Source organism: Fundulus heteroclitus, chromosome 3 (genome assembly GCF_011125445.2).
Source record: "Fundulus heteroclitus isolate FHET01 chromosome 3, MU-UCD_Fhet_4.1, whole genome shotgun sequence".
NCBI lineage: Eukaryota > Metazoa > Chordata > Actinopteri > Cyprinodontiformes > Fundulidae > Fundulus > Fundulus heteroclitus.
In genome coordinates this window covers 13,147,897-13,170,954 of record NC_046363.1, presented here as the reverse complement: position 1 = coordinate 13,170,954, position 23,058 = coordinate 13,147,897, and the positions used below count along the sequence as shown (strand labels likewise).

At 42.5% G+C, this 23,058-nt stretch overlaps 1 protein-coding gene across 1 annotated transcript; it reads left to right on the top strand.

Moving 5' to 3' along the window:
- The first annotated feature begins 5,292 nt into the window (after positions 1–5,292).
- washc5 (WASH complex subunit 5) lies at positions 5,293–22,498 on the top strand. The gene is made up of 30 exons (XM_012864643.3): positions 5,293–5,390; positions 6,632–6,670; positions 6,841–7,058; positions 7,171–7,316; positions 7,835–7,919; positions 8,048–8,148; positions 8,239–8,431; positions 8,585–8,737; positions 8,829–8,942; positions 9,451–9,622; positions 11,436–11,563; positions 11,837–11,966; positions 12,119–12,231; positions 13,607–13,773; positions 14,090–14,165; positions 14,292–14,402; positions 15,824–15,964; positions 16,768–16,848; positions 16,925–17,026; positions 17,290–17,469; positions 17,586–17,710; positions 18,705–18,867; positions 19,002–19,104; positions 19,189–19,268; positions 19,348–19,451; positions 19,679–19,808; positions 19,900–19,996; positions 21,491–21,644; positions 21,731–21,818; positions 22,035–22,498. The coding sequence occupies exons 3-30, from the start codon at positions 6,873–6,875 to the stop codon at positions 22,089–22,091; spliced, it is 3,480 nt and encodes a 1,159-aa protein (XP_012720097.2). The 5' UTR covers positions 5,293–5,390; positions 6,632–6,670; positions 6,841–6,872; the 3' UTR covers positions 22,092–22,498.
- The last annotated feature ends 560 nt before the right edge of the window (positions 22,499–23,058 follow it).

The window sequence follows — 23,058 nt, the reverse complement described above, 5'->3', positions numbered from 1 at the left end:
CATCGTTTTATTTTAAATCCTTAATCCTTAATCCTTAATACCCACATCTAGGCCCGATTAATGCCTGCCGTGTAGGATCACTTGAACAGAATCTGTCTGACAACATGAAGTAGGCTAAAAGCCCCCAAAAAGCAACACGCCAGGCGTCAATCTAAAGAAATAATTTTAAAAAGATGACCCGGAAAGCATTGCAATGCCATTTCTAATGCGTTGGGATTCCACTTAACCCGAGTAAGAACAATTATTCACAAGAGGAGAAAACATGAAGCAGTGGTGGTGAATCTTCCCAGGAGTGGACAGGGCACCAATATCACGCCAAGACCACATCAGTGACCCACCCAGTAGGTCGCAGAAGAACTACATCTTTAGCACTGCAGACCTCACTTGCCTCCGTTAAGGTTGACATAAAGAGCGCCAACATCCATCGGACATTTGCCACAAAACACCTGGAAGATCACCAAGACTTGGGGGCAAACAATTTGTGGACTTGTGAAACAAAAGCTTAACTTTTAGGAGGTTAAGTGTCCCATCAGATTTGGATTAAACCAACAGTCAGCAAACCTGCGGTCAAGCATAGTAATAGTGTGATGGTTTGGGGCTACATGTTTTTCTTAATGGACATGGATGAGTTGTTGTCACTGATGAATGTATGCTCTTTATCTGAAAATTATGTCCGTAAGCTTCAGCACTTGGGTTATGCCGCAGGACAATGACCTAAAGCTAAATCCGGGTTTTAGAGTGGCCTTGTCAAAGCAGATGCTGATTTAGATGTTATGCCATGACCGTACACATTCTTAGAAACCCTAGCTGAGATAAACAGTTCTGCCAAAACTCCTCCACAGCCACGTAAAAGAGTCGTTGCTAGCTGCAGCATATGGACTTCATGGCTGTTGTTGGCCCCAACCAGTTGGAGGGTTTCTTTTAAAACTGACTTCTGTATTTACTCAGGTTATCTCTGTCTGATTTTATGTTTTCTTTGATGACCTGAAACATTTAAAAAAACCCAAAAAAACACATGACCCGTGTGATCTGGCAGACACGAGGATAAAGATTGGCAGTATCTGCATGGTCGTGTTCTGCAAACCAAAAGCATCAACCAAAGGAGACAAAGACGGGGCTAATCACACAAGCGGCATCGTCAACGAAAACAAACGTACACAGCAGATGTTTAGATCCGATACCCGACGGTGTAATAGCTGCTGTCATGGAGGGACGCGGCACGCATCCTGTTTCATTCCGTGAAGGGCCCTCCTGTGAGCAGCTTTCGCCCGCCTGAAAGAGATCAATGAGGGAGAATAGCAGTGGGACCGGACTACAAACCGAACCGCCTTTAATCACCTCGCACGGTTCACAGCGGTGGGAAAGTTCTAGCCATGAAAAGGTTTAATTACAAGCCAAGCTAAATAGAGTCAACTCGGTGCTGATAAATGGCACGCAGCGCCTCGCGGGACAGACACCGGCATTTCTTTCTGCGTGTCTCTGTATCCATCATGTTGCTCACACACACACACACACACACACACACTTGGTGATGTCCTTGCATGATTGTAACCTGACCATTTTCTGTTTACACACACACACGTTTATAATACTACCAACCAAAAGGCTGCTGAACACAGTTAATGACATTGAATTTATAGATTTATGAGTCACTGAGGCAGTGATAATTATAAGTCGCGTTAGGGGAGCCACAGCTAAACGACACAACAGTCAACGGTTGCCTTGCCACTTAGTGGAGACAATGAGATCTGTCAGTGGTCACAAATATCAGGGTCATTGGGTTTCCTTCCAGCTGACGACTAAATTATTTCTCATTAGGCGTTTTGCTTTGTGACTGGAAGGAGAAAAGACTGCGGAAGTGAAGCATAGGGGCCTTAAAACCTTCACATTGTGTCACATGACAACCAGAAGCGTCAGAGTATATGATCAGGATTTTATGTGACAGATCAAACAAATAAGTAGTGCCTAGTTGTTACGTGGAGGGAAAAGGATAAATGTTTAGTTAGTAAAATTCTGAAAACTAAGGCGTTTGATTTGTTAGAAAACTTTATTGAACACCGTGATGAAGACCAGGGAACACACCATGAAGGTCAGTGATAACGCTGTGGGGATATTAGGTAATAAAACAACAATATCTCATACCTTGAACATCTCACGGAGACGTGCCGTAAAGTTACTCTGCACATTCCCTCTGTAAAACACGGTGGTGGCGGCGGCATGGTGCTTTCCTTCAGCTGGGACTGCGCTTAGAACGTCTCACACGTCACTGCTCAGTCCAACGTTGAAGACTGGAAAACATACGGACGGTGCAGCTGCGAACCTACTGAGACATGGTTGCTCACCCAGGGGGACAGCTAAGAGGCCCATAGTAACTCTGGAGGAGCTGCAGAGGTCCATGGCTCATGTGGAAGGATCTGGTAACAAGACAACTATTAGTTGTGTCCCTTATGGAAGAGCGGTGAAGGAAGCCATGAAAGGTTGCATTTAAAATTCCCACAAGTCAGGGGATGCAGCAAATATGTGGAGAAAGCTGCTTTGGTCTCAAGGGTCAAAAATTGAACATTTTGGCCAACTTGTAAAACACCAATGATAATAATACATTTCATTTGAAAGCGCCTTTCAGGTCACTCAAGGCCATTGTACAGAACAAGCAGCAAAATAACAATAAAGATGAAACAAGAAAAGTTACGACGAACCACTTTTGAACAGGTGGGTTTTGAGTTTAGACTTGAACTGATAGAGAGTGATGGAGGGAGAGAGTTCCAGAGTTTAGAGAGAGAGAGGGAGAAAGCTCTGCTCCCCATGGTGCTGAGGCGGGAAGGAGGAACGGTGAAGTGAACGGAAGAGGAGGATCTGAGGGTGCGGGTAGGTGGGCAACACAGCGACGTTGAGATGAGCACACACTTTCCAGCAGGGCAGCGACTCTAAACAGTCAGAGCTACAATGACAAGATAAAAAAGGCCTTGTGAGAAAGGCCCAGACCTGGCTGCAGCAGTGAATGTGTGGCAAAATGTGAAATTAACCTTTAAAAGATGCTCTCCTTCCAATCAGATCGTGCTAGAGCTATTTTGCAAGCATAGGTGGGCAGATTGACAAAGGGAGCTCAGTATAAATGCACACCATACTTTTAAGAGTTTTGTCTGTAAATAAAAAGTAAGACTGTGAATCATTTCCCTTCATCGTCACAATTTTGCACCTTTTTTTGTTGGCCTGTCTAATTTAATCCCAGCAAATACATTGAAGGGTATCGTTGTATCGTGGTTTGATGTGTGATGATGACACAGGAATATCAGCAGCAAAAAAACACCAAGAAGAAAAAAGTAAAAAAAAAACAACTTCCAAATGATCACAAGGGATAGAGGAAATAAACAAGGTGTGTAATATAAGACCTCATTAGTGTAAAACCTTTCATGATGCTTGCAGGAATCTCATAAATCTGACCCAGGAGCCGCTGCGAGAGTGACCTTGGTGTGATGGTAAACAGGTAATAAATCCAGCTGCCGCGGGGACACAGTGCGTAGTCTGTGGACGGGCAGGTCAATAAGGAGCCGAGCGCTGAATCTAAATGCACCTCTGACTCTTTTCTGGAGCCCCTTAATATTCAGTGCATTGAAATAATTGTGCCCCAGGAGCTCCCTGGGACAGGAAGCGCCTAATTTAGGATTTGTAAGTGCGGCTCACCTTGCCGTATGTGACAGACTGTCAATTTTTCCACATCTATCAACACTTTGCACTGCTGAAAAAAAGTCAAAGCATTAAAGACTGTCTGCAAAAAATACCCTGAAGCAGAGAAACCTTTGCATATAAAAAAAAAAGAAAGAAAAAAAACAGCAGACTATGTTTCAAACTGGAGTTTCTGAACAAAAGAAGTTGATTGAGGAGGATTTGCAATACTCTGACTGTGCCACACTTAGGGAAATAATCTAGATGAGACCCTGGTGTGTCACAAATAGTTAACAGGTCAAACATGCAGCACTGACCACATGACTGTCATTAACCTCGGGTTCACACTGCTTAAAGGAAGCGCCTGCCACTGTGCTGGACTTATTGGCAATAAAACACTAGTTCAATCTAAGGTTGACGGAAGCATGATGGCCTGCGCCTGCCCTTACCTGCTGGCTGCACGACGACGATGCAGCCACGCTGGACGCAGGGCGTGGGAGAGTGAATTTTACTACTAAAATTAATTATCCCTGTGCTTGTTTTCCACTGACATTGAACAATCTAAAATGTTCTGAATGGAAGAGCCCATCTTACCAGTTTGTCAGTTGAAGGACAGATGATTTCACACCCTCTTCCCTGTGGTTTTATCTCTCAGACAGCAGGTTAGTTTAATTTCGGTTCAGGCCTGATCCCTGTAAATCAGTGCATCCCTGTGGAGCCACAGAGCCAAAATACACAAACCCCCTTGACTGATGGATGGAAGCAGCCATGAGATAAACGGACGATGCAGTGGATCGCTGTCTCCACCTAGAGGAGAGGAGAGGAGAGGAGAGGAGAGGAGAGGAGAGGAGAGGAGAGGAGAGGAGAGGAGAGGAGAGGAGAGGAGAGGAGAGGAGAGGAGAGGAGAGGAGACCTCAGGCTGCAGCTGCTCTTCACTTACCCCGGATTTCTAGGGGATAGGGTGTTCAAATACAGACAGAAAACGAGTGAAAAAAGGAAGGAACATGTAAAATTATTTTGAAAAAAAAAAAAAGATATTTCTGTTTAGAATATCCTCTCATAATGAGAACACGCAACTGCAGTTGTGTCCGGGCTGATGCATGTATTGCATTATTAAGTAGATTGTTCTTGTCCCTGATAAGAAAAGAAAAAAAAAAAAAGAAAACGAAAAAAATATATGAGGGAAATGTTTTTAATTCTCAACACCATCACATAAGCCCTCATAAAGTGTAGTTTGATGCATCCATGTTGTTCTATTAATATGATTTTCAGTCCAAAAAAAAAATAATCCAATACCATAGAATCTCTTTGCTTTACACAAATGCACAATACACTATACGTATTCAACGTATACTGTGTTTTCACAAGGATGAGAAAACACACAAACCACTCCTATTTCTGGTTCCAGTTCTTTAGATTTATTTTCTACGTGTACTTTAAACGCCAGCAGAGTCAGTAGTGTTATTAGGGGATAGGGGCCGCCCTTCAAATGGGATTCTGCCTTAGTCGTCGATTAGATTTGTTTCAATCCAATTCAAAAACGCCCCAACACTGCCAGGAAGCGAAAGTACACAACAATACATTTAACGGATTACACACAGCGAAGGAACATCTGGAAGCGTGCCCAAAGTTCCCGCCCGCCTCCCGCGAGCCCGGTGAACGGAATTCAACGCACCCATCAATCATGTGACTGGTCATGAGGAAGTAAACAGGGCAGCTGCAAAGGGGTGAGACGTTTTATCCACACTCTTAACATTTACGTGTATTTTATACCACATTTCAACTTTAAATGCGGGAAGAATGCTCGCCAGGCATAAAATAGATGCACTTTCTCACGTACTCGCGTGTCGCCATTGATAAAAGCCACTGCTGAAGCTAAATGCTAGCTGGCTAATAGCAACAGATGGTAGAAAAGCAGAAAGCCAACACGCTTCTTAAAATGTTCCTTTTGGAAATCAAACAGCGCCTGTATTATCAGACAAATGACACGCCTGTCTGTTTTGGGCGTGTTAAATACATTTGGGCTATTTAGGTGTGTACTAATGGTGAAAACAGCTATTTGCCTTGTAAACCAGGTTACAGACTCCTTGTTATGAGTGAATGCATCCGTGATGTACAGAATTGCTGCTTTTTGTAAGAGCTTTGGCCAAGTCGGCTTTTAAAATGGGCGTACATAACAGATTTTGCATGCCATCGTCAGGAAATCCGATTTTATTGATACCCTTTTCATGTGATCAAGTTTAACAGAAATCAGAATCAGAAATACTTTAATAATACCAGAGGGAAATATAAATATACATATAACAACATAAACAACATATTTGTATATATACAACATTCCACACAAAACTAAAAGTATATCTATCTATCTATCTATCTATCTATCTATCTATCTATCTATCTATGTATGTATGTATGTATGTATTTAATATAGTGATATAGAAAGCGCTTTCCAAAAGTTAAAACACAGGAAGATGCATGCAAACAACACCATAGCCATGCTTAGCTACGCGAATAAAAGCCCATTTGTTAGATAACTGGATTGGATGTCAGGTAAGTTGTAAAACTGCAAAACACAACCATAACTTTTTAAAAGCAAAGCACCAGACAGGTCCGGGCAATGTAAAACAAATTTTTAAATACTAAAAGATGTGTGTTAAACATAAAACATTATTACGAAATATAAAGTAGTGATAATATATAACCAACAAAGTGCTTTATAAAGAAACTTGCGTTGCTTTGAACTTAACAGGAACAGACCGCCAGTAATTTTTGTTGTTGCTTAAGGATTCCTTGCAGAGCCATTCACTTGAGGAGTGAAGAGGTCTGCATGTTGTATAATGATTGAAACATTTTAATATCAGTGGCAATGTACAACAAATCTAATGTTATAGAGTTGTTGTGTTTTGGGATAGATTTTTTTTTTTTTTTTTTGATTGTTGAAGATTTAAGGTGTCATGTTTTACAGACTCTACATGACGCAAAAGAGCTGCGAGACACATTGAAGGTAAAGTAGCAGGATTGTGAAGGCTTTGCAAACGTGTTATTCAAAATGCTCTTCTTGCTTCCATATTCTGCTCTAGTAAAAAGTCAGAATAATATAATCTGTGCTCTTCCCAAAAGCGCTAAATGAAATACATTTTTTTACACATCCAATTTACGTTATTTTTCTTCCAGGATTATCTGGAAGATCCCTGCCCTCTCCAGCCATGGTGGACTTCCTGGCAGACAACAACCTGTGTGGCCAGGCAATCCTCCGGATAGTTTCCAGAGGAAACGCCATCATTGCAGAGCTCCTGCGTCTCTCTGACTTCATCCCACCTGTCTTTAGGATGAAAGACAAAAGCGACCAGCAGAAATATGGAGACATCATCTGTGATTTCAGCTACTTCAAGGCATGAAACCAACTCTTTAACTTAGCCGATGAACTGTTGTTGTTCCACATTGTCGCTAGGAGAGAATGACTGCTTGCATCCGTATGTGTGATACACGATGGTGTTTCTTCAGGGTCCTGAGTATTATGATGGAAAGCTGGAGGCCAAACCGGAGCTTCAGGACCTGGATGAAGAGTTCAGAGAGAATAACATTGAGATTCTGTCCAGGTTCTACCTGGCTTTTGAGAGTGTCCACAAATACATAGTGGATCTCAACAGGTACTTAAAACGGGGGAATGTGGGCTTAATGAAAAGTACGTTTTAGTACCTGCTTAAAGGTTGTCATTTTCAAAAGGTACTCTTAATCTGACAAACAAGCCTCACGTTAACCCATATTCTACTTAATGGAATATGACTATGTAATCATAAAAAGGGTTCAGGTTCACTTTTGGCTAAACGCAACACAACTAGCCTTAAAAATGTTTATATCCATTTAACAGCGTCATATTTTTTTCATGTTACAGCCAGAGATTTCCATGTATCCTATTGGATACAAGGACATTTATCCAATAGGAAGAAAAGGGATACAGGCTTTTAAATTTTTCACAAAGCAAATCTTAAAGTGTGATGTATTAATTTGTATCCAGCCCCTTATACTGTGACACCGCTTATTACAGTTCTGAATACAAATGCACTCCACACCATTCAGATCTCTACTGCTAATGGGGTAATTTTGCAAGGCGCCGCTGTAAAAACCCACGTACAGGTGTTCTGAAAGAGTTGTTTTATCTCTCCAGGTACCTGGATGATCTCCACGAGGGTGTTTATATTCAGCAGACCTTGGAAACTGTGCTCCTAAACGAGGATGGGAAGCAGCTCCTGGTAAGTAAACGTTATGCTTCTTATCTTTGGATATCTTTAGATGCAAGCTTTTTTTATGCATCTCATTACTTTCCTGTTCAGTTCATGTATCAAAGTGAATTCATACACCGTGTTTTCATGCCACCCAGTGCGAGGCTCTCTACCTGTACGGCGTCATGTTGTTGGTTATCGACCAAAAGATTGAAGGAGAGGTCCGGGAGAGGATGCTTGTTTCCTACTACAGATACAGGTGAGACTCCAACAGCGCCCCCCACATCGTAATGTAGGATATTTTGTTAAAACGCGTCACGTCTAACGATGTGCTTCGTCGGCGCTTCAGTGCCGCCCGTTCCTCTGCCGACTCCAACCTGGACGACATCTGCAAGCTCCTGCGCAGCACCGGCTACTCCGCCCAGCCTGGAGCCAAACGACCGGCCAACTACCCAGAGAGCTACTTCCAGAGGGTACCCATCAGTGGCACTTTCATCAGCATGGTTATTGGGAGGCTGCGCTCGGATGACATCTACAACCAGGTGAGTGAAGCAAAATGTGGCGCCAAGAGCAGACGTCGGGCTCGTAAGAGAGGGAGCGCTGCGGATTCGACGAGACCTTGACCTCGGTGGCTCCCCAATACAGCCGTGATTACGGCCTTAACCAAGAACTGTACGTGTTCGCCTGTTTCTTAGGTGTCTGCCTACCCTCTACCCGAGCACCGGAGCACGGCGCTGGCCAACCAGGCCGCCATGCTTTACGTCTGCCTGTTCTTCAGCCCCTCCATACTGCACACCCAGCAGGCCAAGATGAGGGAGATAGTAGACAAGTACTTCCCTGATAACTGGGTGAGATCTCACTTTCCTCTTTAACCCAGACAGAACTCAAGGTTACGCCTCAGTTTGATGTAGAGAATATGACGGTGTTGTCTGCGTGAAGGTCATCAGTATCTACATGGGGATCACGGTGAACCTGGTGGAGGCCTGGGAGCCGTACAAAGCTGCCAAGACGGCTCTTAACTACACCCTGGACTCTGCCAACATCAAAGAGCAGGTATTAGAGACGTATTAACTTCACAATTATCTTCTGTCTTCTGTTTATTAACGTTAAAGCGTGGAAAATGTCAGTGAATGGTGAGGCTAGTGTCTGGTGTCCAATGAATTTGGTAGTTTTCAGGGGCACCTTTAGAGGTCGTCCAGGTTGTGATAAATCCAAAAAAGGTTAAAAAATATAACAAATGGACTTCTATTCTGAAGCTGAAGACGTTTTGCTTTCACTATTCAAATGTCTGGAGTAGTGTGGAGTTCCAAGCTTTATAGACCTGCAGGCAAGGCCTCATCAGAGCTTAGATTCACATGTAAATTCACCTGGAACTGGTCGACCCAACAATGGAGGGGATGTAAAATCAAAAGACAAGATGCATAATAAAATCTGCGACTTTAGAAATATCGTCTTGAAATGTTTATGAAAACAAGATGTTGAGCGCGTGAGCGTTCCTTTTCTAATGTGCTGCCTGAACAAACATGGAACCGACTTGTTTTGCCTCCGCCGCTGTGTGTAGGCCGCCCGCTACGCAGCCAGCATGGAGAGCCTGAGGCCTCAGGTGCAGCAGCTCCTGAAGGAAGGCTTCCTCAGGGAGGAGCTCATCTTGGACAACATTCCCAAACTGCTGAACTGTCTGAGGGACTGCAACGTGGCTATCCGCTGGCTAATGCTGCACTCTGCAGAGTCAGGTGAGAATGCTGCACGCTTTCGTCTCCAAGCCATCGCTTTCATATGGCCTAGAGAAGAGCAAGAATCTCTTATTTTTGGAGAGTCTCCCTAAGGAAAAAAAGTTTTGGCTTCCATATGTTTAGCTGCTCTACAAAAGTCTTAATACCGCTTGAAGTTTCTTCCATTTTCTAATTTTACAGCCACAAACTTCAATGTATTGTTAGTTTCATGTGTTGAATCAATATAAAATGATGATATGTTGTATTAACGTAAAAAATAGGAGCCTGAAAAGTGTGGCATGCATTTTTATTCAACACCTTTTTCTCTTATACCCCTAAATTAAATCCAGTGGAACCAGTTGCATTTAGGAGTCACCTAAGCAGGAGATGGAGTCCATCGTTCTATAGTTTAATCTCAGGTTAAATGCAGCTGTTCTTTGAAGGCCTCAAAGGGTTGTTGGAGAACAAAGAACACAGTAGACAGGTAAGGGATGGAGTTGTGTTTGAAGGAGTTTGAATGATGGTTAGGGGATAAAACAACATTCCAAGCTTTCATCTCAAAGGGCACTGTTCATTATCCAATCAAGGAAAGGATATATTATAGCTACAGACCTACCAAGACATTGGCTGTCCGCTTAAACTGACAGGTCTGGCAAGGATGAGAGTAGTCAGAGAAGGAGCAAGGACCTGCAGAGATCCACGGCTCAGAACCGCGATGAACCCCACAAGTCATGCATTTATGGAAGAAATGCAGGAAGAAATACATTATTTAAAGAAGGCCTTAAAGAGCCTAGGTTAAAATTTGCAACAACTGGAGGCTTTTCTTCTGCGGGAACAAGGAAGCTGGTTAGACTGAATGAGAAGATGATAGAAACATGATGGAGTAGAGGCTACCCTCCAGCAGGACAACAATCCTTAACATTCAGCCAGACGTGCAAAGCAAATGTTTAGATCAAAACATGTTAAAAGTGTTAAAAGTCAAAAACCTAAATCCGATTCAGAATCTGTGGAAAGGCCTGAAAATGGATGTTGCCAGATCCATCCAGTCTGACTATTTAGTTATTTAGCAAATATCATTGAGTAAAAACGTCAGCCTCTGCATGTGCAAAGCTGGTGGAGACGTACTTTAAAACCCTCGCAGCTACTTTTGGAGCAAAATGTGGATGTAAAATGTATTGGGAATATGAACGCTGACCACAGTTTTAAGATTTCTGTTTCAAAACAAGTGAAAACTGTATTTCCTTTAAGTTCATATCGATGCAGAATTTAATGCTGGTCTATCACCTGAGATCTCAATACATCTCACAGAAGTTTGTGGTTTTGACCGGAAAATGTGAAACATTTCAGGGGGCTGGAATACTTCTGTAAGACCCGGAGCGACTAAAGCAAGCGCTGCTGAGCCCACAGCCGAACCAACACAAACATGGCGGCGCAGGAGGACGCACGCCTAGCTGCTGCTGTCACATCTGTTTTGTAACACTCCATGATTTCTTCTTTGGAAGTGGAACAGCAAGAAGTGCTTTGACCACCTTGCTTGTTGTGGTTTCTCATGGCGCCTGCTGCTCACATTTTCATTTGATATCGTGATTGGCTAAAACCAACCTTTGGTAGGCGGGCACTAGGTGTCGTTTCGCCCAATCAGCTCAGAGAGCTCTGCTGAATCTCCCTCCTTTCCCCAAACTGATTCAAATGGGAGCAGACCCAGGTTGATAATGTGCAGAACGGAGAGTGCTAGATGTTGTCGTTCCGGCTGGCCAGGTTAACCGCACGGGAGAAATGAAGTTTGTATGAAAAATCATCTTCTTTTACACAAAGGGTTTATTTTGTCTCACAGCCTACGACTTGAACAACAAGCGGCTGCGACAGATCAAAGATCAAGTGCTGAACGACTCCAAGTACAACCCCAGGATCCTGTTCCAGCTCCTGCTCGACACAGCTCAGTTTGAGTTCAAACTCAAAGAGGTGGGAGCAAACTTGGCATTATAAAAGAAGCGGATGTTTTTTTTTTTGCTCTTAATATGCTTTATTAAAACATCCTTTGTTTAATTCTGAACTAAATTTAGGAGCTGAACTTCTCAGTTATGTCCAAGTGACTCATCAGATTGTAGCTCGTGTCAGATTGTCTCCCTCCTTGTAGCTTACAGCGGGGTTGCCAGTTATATCGCAAATTTAATGTTCTAATTACACGTATCCGCCGCCGTCGTCGGCTAAGCATCTGTGCTGTCGCTCGCCCAGATGTTCAAGCAGATGCTGACAGAGAAGCAGATCAAGTGGGAGAGCTACAAGAAGGAGGGGTCTGAGAGAATGACCGAGTTGGCCGAAGTTTTCTCTGGGGTCAAACCTCTGACCAGGGTGGAGAAAAACGGTGAGTTGGGGAGGCGCCGACTTTTAAAGAGGAAACGTCGCTGATGGGGGGAGTTTACACTGAACATGCTAGAAAAAGCTCATGTTGAATCGGAGGCTAATTATTGACTGTGTGTGTGTGTGTGTTGCACAAACCTCGGCTAACCTTCACAGAGAATTTGCAAGCCTGGTTCAGGGAAATCTCAAAGCAGATCGAGTCTTTGAACTACGAGGACTCCACAGCTGCTGGGAGGAAGACGGTGCAGCTGATCCAGGCCCTTGTTGAGGTGAGGAGGATAATTATGATTTCACCGAGGCTTTATGTCTTCAGATTAGATCCTGTTTGACATAGTTGTATTATTGCTCAAAAGATAGTTTGGTGGGCTTAGCTTCTTTAGAGATAAGAAAGGTAACTTATAGGAGAAGCTGTTTTCTTTACTACAGTGTTCTGTTGGGAAATAAACCATAATGACTGTAGTAAAATGAGGGCTAAATTATGTAAATAATTAGTGATTTGATGATTATGTAGAGTCCTGCCTTTCCCTTTGGCTGTTTTACCCTTTTTGAGCGCTTTTTTTTTTTCAAATGTTTGCCATTTTCATTCAGCATTTTTGACAAGAAATAAAAAAAAAATATACTCCTAAATGTCAAAAGGAAACAGATATTTAGGAAGAATAAATTTTGTAAAACTAGATAGTCAAGTGAAATTCAATTTAATAAATATTCACCCCCTTTAAAGAGACCAGTGAAATGTTTTGGGTGACTAGAATTTCAAAGTATCAGTCTCTGGTTCGTCTGTATTCCTGCTACAAATATAGCATGAAGACTAGGAGGGCTCCAATCAGCTCACAGAAAAGATTAAGCCGGGACATGCCTACTACAAGATATGCAACACACTGCACACATAATTTAGTTAAATTCATCCTAAACAAAAAAGAAGAAGGATGGGACGTGAATTACCTGCTGTCCTCACAACAGAGGTCAGCAACAACCCTGCAACCACCCTGACGGAGGTACAGAGGCTTCAGATGACAGACTGCCAGTTTATTCATCAGCCGTAATTCACCGTCTTCACCACGAAGCATGGTGGTGGCAGCATCATGACCTGGGCATAGTTCTCAGCAGCTTGAACTGAGAAAATATGAGAAATAATGACAAATCACGGAGGGTGACCTCATTCAGTCTGACACAGAACTAAGACCTGGGAGGAGATTTATTTTCCAGCGAGATAACGACCCAAAGCACGCAGAATAAAGTGACAGAGATGTGGTCGAAAGACAAGAAGGGAAAATGTTCTGGTGTGGCCAAAATCCAAGCCCAGATTTCGATCCTATAGAACATGTGTGGCTAGATTTGAAAAGGGACGTTCACGATTGATCCTCAAGCGGTGCGACGGAGCCTGTAAGAAGGAAAGAAACGGCAGTGTGTATATATTGCTTTTTGCTCTTCAAAAAGCCACCATATTAACCATCGTTTCATTTATAAAGTAATTAAGTGGAACCAGAGGGGGTGAATACTTTTCATAGACATTGTAGGCTAATAATACGTGATTAATATCAGTGAAAACAGCAAGAGACCAGAAAACAACCACCGTGCTTGAATGTTTCTGCCGCGTGGTCCTTTGTTTCTTCGGTCTAAAGCGTTCGGCCTGTTGGTCTCCAGGTCCAGGAGTTTCACCAGCTGGAGTCCAACCTGCAGGTGTGTCAGTTTTTGGCCGACACCAGAAAGTTCCTGCACCAAATGATCCGCACCATCAACATCAAAGAGGAGGTCCTGATCACCATGCAGATAGTCGGGGACCTTTCCTATGCGTGGCAGATAATTGACAGGTACTCGACCATAATGTGTTGGAGAGGCGGCCAAAATGAATGTCTGGTGGCATAAATTGATGTAGTGCACGTTTTAACTTAGTGTCTGTGGACCCATCATGATTTAACTGAGAAAAATTGCTAAACACTGAAGCAAATTGTCTTATTCATTGTTTTTTTTTAGCACAGTATTTTTCTGGATTGTCAGAATTAAGCCGAAGACAGCAGTAACACTTCATGCTTTGCTTTCCGTGTCGTAAACCTTCCTAAACTTTACTTTTGTCTGAGTGTGGCAGTCTCCATCATGCTTGTCCTGACTCAGCGTTTCGTCCTGCAGCTTCACATCCATTATGCAGGAGAGCATCAGAGTCAATCCGTCCATGGTCACAAAGCTGAGAGCAACGTTTCTGAAGGTGAGGACTGTTTGTGCCACGGCCCTATGCAGAGGCTCAAACACCGGATAATGAGCACCGATAAATGATTCACGCCGTTTGTCCTGATGCAAAGCGATTGACTTGTGGCTTTGTTTGTGCGACCAGCTGGCTTCTGCGCTGGATCTTCCGCTGCTGCGCATCAACCAGGCCAACAGTGCCGACCTGCTGAGCGTCTCCCAGTTCTACTCTGGGGAGCTGGTGGCTTATGTTAGAAAGGTAGGAAATGAGGCGTTATACTCTGACTTGCAAAGGTATTCAGAGCGTTTGGACTTTGCCAAATGTCAGTTTGCATGTGGGATTTTATGTGATAGACCATCACAGGGTAGAAGACTATTGTGAACAGGAGGGAAACATTTTCTACCGTTTTTTTAATAAATAAAATCTGAAAAGTGTGGCGTGTATTTCTAATCAGCCCCCCTCAGTGAATACTTTGTAGAAATCTCTTTTCTACGTTGATTCCAGCAACGTGTGTCTCTATCAGTCTTGTACACATAACACCGACTGCTGGTGGTAACCGTTGATTCAGGCTTTACGTTTGAAAATCATGTCAGCTCTGTGGTTTCGTTGCTGTTTCCACCATCTGCGACACAATGCCAAACTTAGCTCTGTCGTGTCTCGTCCCGACACGGACATTTTAATTCATGCTTTTCGTCACGTCTGGATTATAGCAATGCGCTTTACTTTGCTGATTGTCCCCGTACTGAGTTGAAAACTCAAAGAGACAAAGCTTTTCCTTCTGTGGGCTCTGAGGTCAGCAGACGTTTTAAAGGCCTGCTAAAATGTATCTTTTTAAATCAGCTTTTGTTTAATGTTGTCTGTGTGTTTTTATCTTTTGCTGTAAAGCTCTTTGTGATTTTTATCTTGAGGGGAGCTGTATAAATAAAGTTTTACTCACTTGTAGTTTCCTTTGAACAGCGTCTTTCCTTTTGCTTCTTGTCCTGTTGCCAGAGTTAGCACCATCTATCCTGCCAGCTGGATAGACGGACATATCTTGGTGGTTTTTCTGCACTTCTGCCCCACTCTTCCATTGTCAGGCCATGAAACTAGAGGTCGAACTCTTTGAGATGTTAAAAGTCAGAGATGTTGTTTTATAACCTAAGCTTGCTTCAGACGTCTCTACAGATTATTTTTTTCCTTTGGCCTGTCTGCTGTGTTCCTCTGTCTTCATGATGCACTTTAAGTGATTTACTCTAACAAACCTCAGGGGCCTTCCCTGGACAGCTTTATCTATGCTGAGAACAAATTCAACTTGGGTGGACTCGATTTACTAATTTGGTGACCTGCGGAGGCAGTTTATTTGTACTGGATTTTATTTAGAGATATTAGAATAAAAGGGTCCATAATAGAAACGCATGTCATGGTTTTCAGTTTTTTTTTTTTTTTTTTAAATGTTGTAAACCATGTCACTTTCCTTCCACTTTGCCATATTGTGTTAGTTTGTGTTGATCTATCAAAAAAAAAAAATCCCAATAAAAACACGAGTATGAATATTTTTTAAATTATTGCAAAAAATGTCTTTCGCTCTCTGAATCCAGTATTCATTTAAACTGTGACCAAAATTTCCCAGCGGCATAATTTACCCTGTTTATTCATTGCTGGCACCATTAATATTCATCTCCCCCCGCCATGAATTTTAGGTACTTCAGATTATCCCAGAGAGCATGTTCACCTCTCTGGCCAAAATCATCAAGCTGCAGATCCACGACATCATGGAGGTGCCCACGCGGCTGGATAAAGACAAGCTGAAGGACTACTCGCAGCTCGCTGCCCGTTACGAGGTAAAACAATGGCTGCCGTTCAGCCTTAGCTCTCTGGCGCTCACAGCATGCCAATGAAGTGGAAAGACGTGTCTTTTGATCTGGTATTAAATTAAGGAGATAGATAAGAGGCCCTGATGATGCTCTGTTTTGATGTTGACTCATCTGCTGGTTGGGAGTCAGGGGCGGACGCCATCGCTGGCGTTTCGGTACATTTTTCAGTCTCGTTTGATGTGAAGCGCAAATTAAAAAGGAAGGCTCTGTGTGGAAACAGATTGAGGCGGCAGACCTACTTGAATCGGTTTATTTAGAACCGCAGAGGTCACGAGGCTTTTTTTGTTTTGAAATGGCTTGAAATTAAATGTGATCTGCGTAGATGATTAAATAAAACAAACGTTAATGGAGCTTATAGAGGCTTGCTGACATCCCTCAGTGATGGCTGTTCTCCTCGTTTCACACCTGCCTGATTTTAGGAGCGTTTACACTGCAAAAACGGAACTTAAAATAAGTAAAATGTTCTTAAAATGAATGCACTTGTCCTTGATTTGAGCAGGTAAATAAGGTAATTTGCCAATGGAATAAGATTTTTGCACTTAAAATATGAACAACTCATCTCCATCATCTAATTTCAAGTGCAGTATGTCTAATTGTCTTATATTAGGGGTCAAAATACTCATTCCATTGGCAAATAATCTTATTTACCTGCTCAAATCAAGTACAAATACACTAACTTTAAGAACATTTTACTTATTTTTAGATCTGTTTTTGCAGTGTAGGAGGTCATTTTATCCACCCGAACGTCTCTCTGCTAAACATCGTTACAGGTGGCGAAACTCACCCATGACATCTCTATTTTCACCGAGGGCATCTTGATGATGAAGACCACCTTAGTTGGAATTATCAAGGTAAACATTTGCCAACCCAATCGCTACAAACCACAGTGTGCATGACCGGCCTCATTAACGTGTGACGTCATTTTAGGTGGATCCTAAGCAGCTTTTGGAAGATGGCATCAGGAAGGAGCTGGTGAAGAGGGTGGCTTATGCTTTGCACAAAGGCTTAATCTTCAGCCCCAAGGCCAAGGTGAGCGACATCAGATCTGTTTTCCCACTGATAGCAGCACCACGTAGAGACTTTTCAGCCTCCAGTTCAGACTCCAGCGTTTGTCTGGAGCGGATATCTTTCTCTGGGATGCTAGCCAGAAGCAGATTACACGCAAAACACAGCATCTCATTCCTACTGCTGGCTGTTAAATCACGATCGAGACATGTTCTAGTTGTTTTTTTGCCCCGTGAAAATATAAAGGTAAAGGGGAAACCAAAAATGAAATAAGAACCCTCTCTCAGCCCAGTGAGCTGATGCCGAAGTTGAAGGACATGGCGGCCACCATGGACGGCTTCTACAGGTCGTTTGAGTACATCCAGGACTACGTCAGCATTTATGGCCTCAAAATCTGGCAGGAGGAAGTGTCTCGCATCATCAACTACAACGTGGAGCAGGAGTGCAACAGTTTCCTCAGGACTAAGGTCAGGCCTAACACACAGCACACTTTCTAGGATTTCTGAGAAAGACACCTGTAAGGTAACTGTGGTTGTTTGATATTGATTTTAGTTGTTTTGGTTTTTGTTTTGGTGCTATTCAGATCCAGGACTGGCAGAGCGTCCATCAGTCCACACACATACCCATTCCAAAATTTCCCCCTGTGGACGAGTCTGCCACCTTCATCGGTCGTCTCTGTAGAGAGATCTTAAGAATCACAGATCCAAAGTAGGTGACAATATGAAGTTAAAGACATTAGGTGGCTGTGCAACTACAGATGAATCTGAGGAAGGCTGTGCATGCTGCGTTTATGGGCTGCACCAGGAAAGATGTCTAAAAGGCTTACAATGAATTTGAATTTTATTGCAGTAGAATGAATCTCACTGATCATTCAACGGAAGTGCAAGCCATCCCATTTTGATAAGTAATTGTTTTACTAAAATCACAGGAGGCAGAACTATCTTGTACCCCTGCTGTTAACACGAGCAAGGTGAATTTCTCTGGAGACGTCTGGGAGCTAGATTGTGCCCACAGGCCTGGTTTCTATTTGCTATTCTCTTCAGCTCATAAGTTTGTATGAGATTCAGGTCTGACAGCTGAGATGTCAGAAGGGTGAGTTATGTCTGTCTGAGGTATTTCTGCGGGGATTTAGCCTTGTGTTTCTGAACATTATCCTTCCAAATCCTCATTTTCAGTTTTCTGGAAGAGGCCACCAGATTTTTCTCTTAAAATCGCCTGGTATTTCAGAAGAAACTGACTATACCATGCATTCTAACAAGATCCCCATTGCTTTGGGAAAAGGAGAAGTCAAAAGCCATCCCTGATCCCTCGCCATACTTAACAGTATCCATGTGGTGCTTTTCCACTTGTTCGTCCTTTGCTCACGATAAGCCAGGGGACAGGGACAGTACAATTAAACATTGCAACCAAACAGGTGGCCGATGTCCAAGTACATAAGGCTTGTAGCCATGGGCTAATTTGCAGCCTTCGTCCCTGGTTAGGCTTTTAAAAGGTGTATGCATTACGGGGAGGGAGGTTAGTAAAAACACACAAATACATAAAAAACAAGAAAAGTTAAAAGACATTACTACATACGACATTACTACATACTACATTAAAAGATTAGCTTATTTTCAGTTAATGTAGCCTTTATGGGGACTGCACAGATCCCACCCTCCACTGCCATCTCCAAAGCGTCCTGATCAGCATTTGTACCGCCTAGGGTGACATGTTACATCGACCAGCTGAACACCTGGTACGACTTGAAGAGCCACCAGGAGGTGACCAACAACAGGCTGTTCTCTGAGATCCAGAACACCCTGGGAACGTTTGGTCTCAACGGACTGGACCGTCTGCTCTGCTTCATGATCGTCAGGGAACTTCAGGTAATCAGGTCCCACAGGAGCTTCTGGGGCCCGATGCCAAGATAAGACCCCGAAGCCTTGTGAAAAAAAATATTGAAATCTTCAGCTCACATAGGCGTACTAAAATACATTCTGCAACCCGACTGTGTCGTCAGAACTTCCTGACAATGCTCCAGAAAACCATCCTTAAGGACAAAGCGGTGGTGGATGTTTTCAAAACGGTGCTGGCTGCCGTCAACCCAGTACAAGGCATTGTGGGTAGGTATTTGCACAGAAAATTATGCAATCTATGAGATTTCTTTGTATCTTTATTATTATTATTCTTGTTATTTGTCTCAATAGCTAATGCCAGTAAGGTCTATGCAAGTTCTGTGAGCAAGACCCAAAAGATCTGGGGTCCATATCTGGAATCCATCATGAAGGTAAGGAATCCTGTTGTTGACCGATGACGTTGTTGACCGCTGTTGTTGTCAACGATGCTAAGAGACTGCCGGCTTGTAGGTTGGCCAGATGCAGATTCTCCGGCAGCAGATTGCTAATGAGCTAAACTACTCCTGCAAGTTCGACTCCAAACACCTGGCAGCCGCTCTGGAAAACCTCAACAAGTACGTCTGCTCTCCCCGCCGCAGCAGGGAATATTTGAATCATGCCTTGGTGCTTAAAGGGCTTTGTGGTCAGCGCTGGGAGGAAAAGGGTGAAAGTAACCCGCTGTTCTGATGCAGCTCCTGGTTAACATTTTCCTGCTGGATATAACTGCAGTTTGAGAGAATGTCTCTCGGTATAAATTTGTCTCACACATATTGTAACTGCGCTCTGATGATGGCCTTGCCAGGTCCCTGCTAGCAGACATTGAAGCCCACTACCAAGACCCAACCCTGCCCTATCCTAAAGAAGACAACACTCTTCTGTACGACATCACCGCCTACCTGGAGGCTGCTGGCATTCATAACCCGCTCAATAAGGTTTGGGGAAAAAAGGGCTTCGCTTACAATACAACGCGCTAGCTGTGGCTCAGCTGTCTCATCTGGCCTGATCGGTTTCTGCCTTTTACAGATATACATCACTACAAAGCGTCTCCCGTACTTCCCCATCATCAACTTCCTGTTTGTCGTCGCGCACTTGCCTAAACTTCAGTACAACAAAAACCAGGGTACGTTTGTTTCCAGTTTGTTTTTGGCACTAAAGTGTTCACAGCATGTTAACTTGTTCACGTTTTGCTGTTCCTTAACCTCAAACTACAAATGTTTATGGCAGGAGTTTTATTTCCAAAACAGAGTAGTGCATAGGAGATCTGCAAAGTTAAATTGAATCCCATCGTTCTTTGCAAAGTAGCTCAAGCTCAGTCAGATTGGATGGAGAGCATCTTGCCATTCTAATACATGAATGACTTTTATCTTTACTCCTCCACTGGAGATACGGTTGTATGTTTGGGGTCGTCCTGCAGGAAGGTGAACCTCTGCAGCCCCTGAAATGTTTTCTTTTTGGGATTGCCCTCCATTTAGTCTTTACATCCCTGTTCCTGCTGAAGAAGAGCATCCACCCACAGCAGGATACTGTCGCCACCATGTTTTACCATGAAGGACTCTGCGCTCATGAGGATATTTGTTTTCCACCACCCATAGCTCTTGACTCCTTATCACTTTCCTTCAACAATGGCTTTCTTGTTGCCAGTCTTCAATAAAAGTCAGATTTGTGGAGGAATTCTCCCTCCTGAGCAGTGGATCTCTGTAGTTCCTAGGGAGGAACCGTAGGCCTTATGGCTACCTTTACCATTAACGGCCTAACTCCGCTTTAAACTTCTCCACAATTTCATCCCTGATCTGCCCGGGATGTTCCTTCGTCTCTCTTCGTGTTTTGTTCTCTAAAAATATTCTTGATCCAGTCGCACTGTTCTTGAGCTATTATACAAACATGAAAAGGGAAAATGATATTGTTTATTTATTCTCTAGTTGTGTAAAGCAGGTAGAGTCGTACCACAGAAGACTGGCAGTTTAAAATATAAATAAAACTTTGAAACTTTTTCTTTCACATCCAATAAATGGCTGCTTTTGGGTTGGTTCATCACATAAAAACTCACCCCACATTGAAGCTGGTAGTGAGAATGTGACAGAAATGTAGTAAAGGGGTATGATTACTTTAGTATGGCACTGTGATAAGGCACATTTTTCTTTTTACCTATAAATTGATCATGTAACCTTTCTTAGAAAACTGCTGAATCATATTTTTGCCTATTCAGTATTCACCATCATCTCTTTAATACGGTCTTCAGATATTTTGTTTTTTTTTGTCTTTTTGTCACACTTGCATGTTTCAAACAAGTTTAAATCAGACAAATGAAATTTAAATAAATACAAAATGTGGTTTTCAATTAATGACACAATTTAATAACGGAAAAAGGTTCCCAAACCAACCTGACCTATTGTGATAAGATAATTTCCCTCCTCGTTAAATCAAGAATCATTTATTTATTTTAGAAAACTGAGTTCAGTTTCACTATCTAAACCCAGGCATGATTACTACTGTAGAGTCAATAAATCGCTTAAACAGAACCTGTCTGACAACACGAAGTAGGCTAAAAGATCTCTGATCACTGTAAATGGATTTTACGGCTGTTTGTCTGACTTCCTGAGTCTTTTTCTTCCAGGAATGACCTGCAGGAAAGCTACCGACCCAGTTGACTGGCCACCGCTAGTGCTTGGCATGCTCACACTGCTCAAGCAGTTCCACTCCAGATACACACAGCAGTTCCTCTCCCTCATCGGTCAGTTCATCCGATCCATCATGGAGCAATGCACAAGGTAACAAAACAGAAAAGAAAAACATCTCTGGTTGTTTCTTAGAGCTTTCTAACTTCAAATTTGACTTTCTGTTTCATTCCATACAGTCAGAAAATCCCAGACATGCCTTCAGATGTGGTGGGAGCACTGATGTTCCTCGAAGACTATGTAAAGTACACAAAACTCTCTAGTAAGGTAGGGTCAAACAATCAGTTTTCTAACACATCCTAAAAGGTGGTAAAAAGATGGTAAAGGTGGGTTAATGTTGGAAAAACATGTAATTTGATGTTATTTATATCCTTTACACTGTTTTTATTCTGTAATGTAGAGTTTAACAGTCAAGTCTAAAACATTTTTCTTTTTTTGTGTGTGACGGTAACATCTGTCTCTCCTCTGCTCTGTATTCCGAAGGTGGTCGAAGCTCACGTGCCCAGTTTTATTTACGATGAGTTCAGAACAATACTGTGAAAATCCCGGATACGACATTTCATCTTAGGACACCCCACTTGTTGCCAGAGGCCTTTTTTTTCATTCCAGACATTTTGTGTTGTACTAATGAAAAAAGTGCAAGTGTTACTAATAAGAACAACAGTTCATTCAAGTCCTTCTGTACTTTTCCTTGCCTGAAATATAGACCTTTATAAAAACGTTTTTATATGTCATAACAAGAGAATGAAAGGTGTTATAATGATGCCTTGTGAATGTCAGCCTCATTTAGTAGTTTACCTACATTTCATTTGTTAAAACTAATATACTCTGCACAAATTTTGAGTTGTACAATAAATTGAATGTGGATTATCTTTATGTACTAAGAATGTGTGCCATTGCTTACTGGAATTTGCCAATAAAGAGGATTCTTGATAATCTTTCCTTCACTTTTATTTACAGTTAGTTTTTGTTTTACAAAGTTTGCCACTCCACCCCCCCCCCCCCCCCCCCCCCCGCATTGTTATTTTTTCTATATTCATATCCCACCTTAATGATAGCATCTCCTAAACCACTCGCTTTCACAGAAGAATTAGCGACAATACTCCTAAATTTAAATTGGACTGAAGAACAAAGTGGTCAAAAGTATGTGATGATTTCTGACAGCATGTCAGCTTTATTAGGTATTAAATCAAATAGCAAGGAAAGATATAAGCCACCAGATTTATCATATTCGGTACAAACTTCCTGCCAAAAAGAAAGTTATTTTAAAGTTATTTTAATGCATGTATCAGGGTTATGTGTCCATGTCATTTTGCCTAAATCTGCACAGCACGATATGGAATGCAGCACGAGAACCTGAAAGGAGACAAGCAAGAACTGAATTAACTAAAGGCTAACCACAGAGTTGGAAATCTGTTGGAGTTAATATAGTTAAAAACACAAATCCATTTGAAAGAATGTCGTTTTTTTTATTTATTTTTTTATTTCCTGTCTAATATCCAGTCCA

What these genes read in the sequence shown, in the direction of transcription:
- washc5 (XM_012864643.3), top strand. Translation starts at nt 6,873, where the DNA reads ATGGTGGACTTCCTGGCAGACAACAACCTGTGTGGCCAGGCAATCCTC. An exon ending in GCGTGGCAGATAATTGACAG is followed by an intron (nt 13,774 to 14,089) that starts GTACTCGACCAT and finishes TTCGTCCTGCAG; the next exon opens with CTTCACATCCATTATGCAGG. An exon ending in ACACAAAACTCTCTAGTAAG is followed by an intron (nt 21,819 to 22,034) that starts GTAGGGTCAAAC and finishes TGTATTCCGAAG; the next exon opens with GTGGTCGAAGCTCACGTGCC.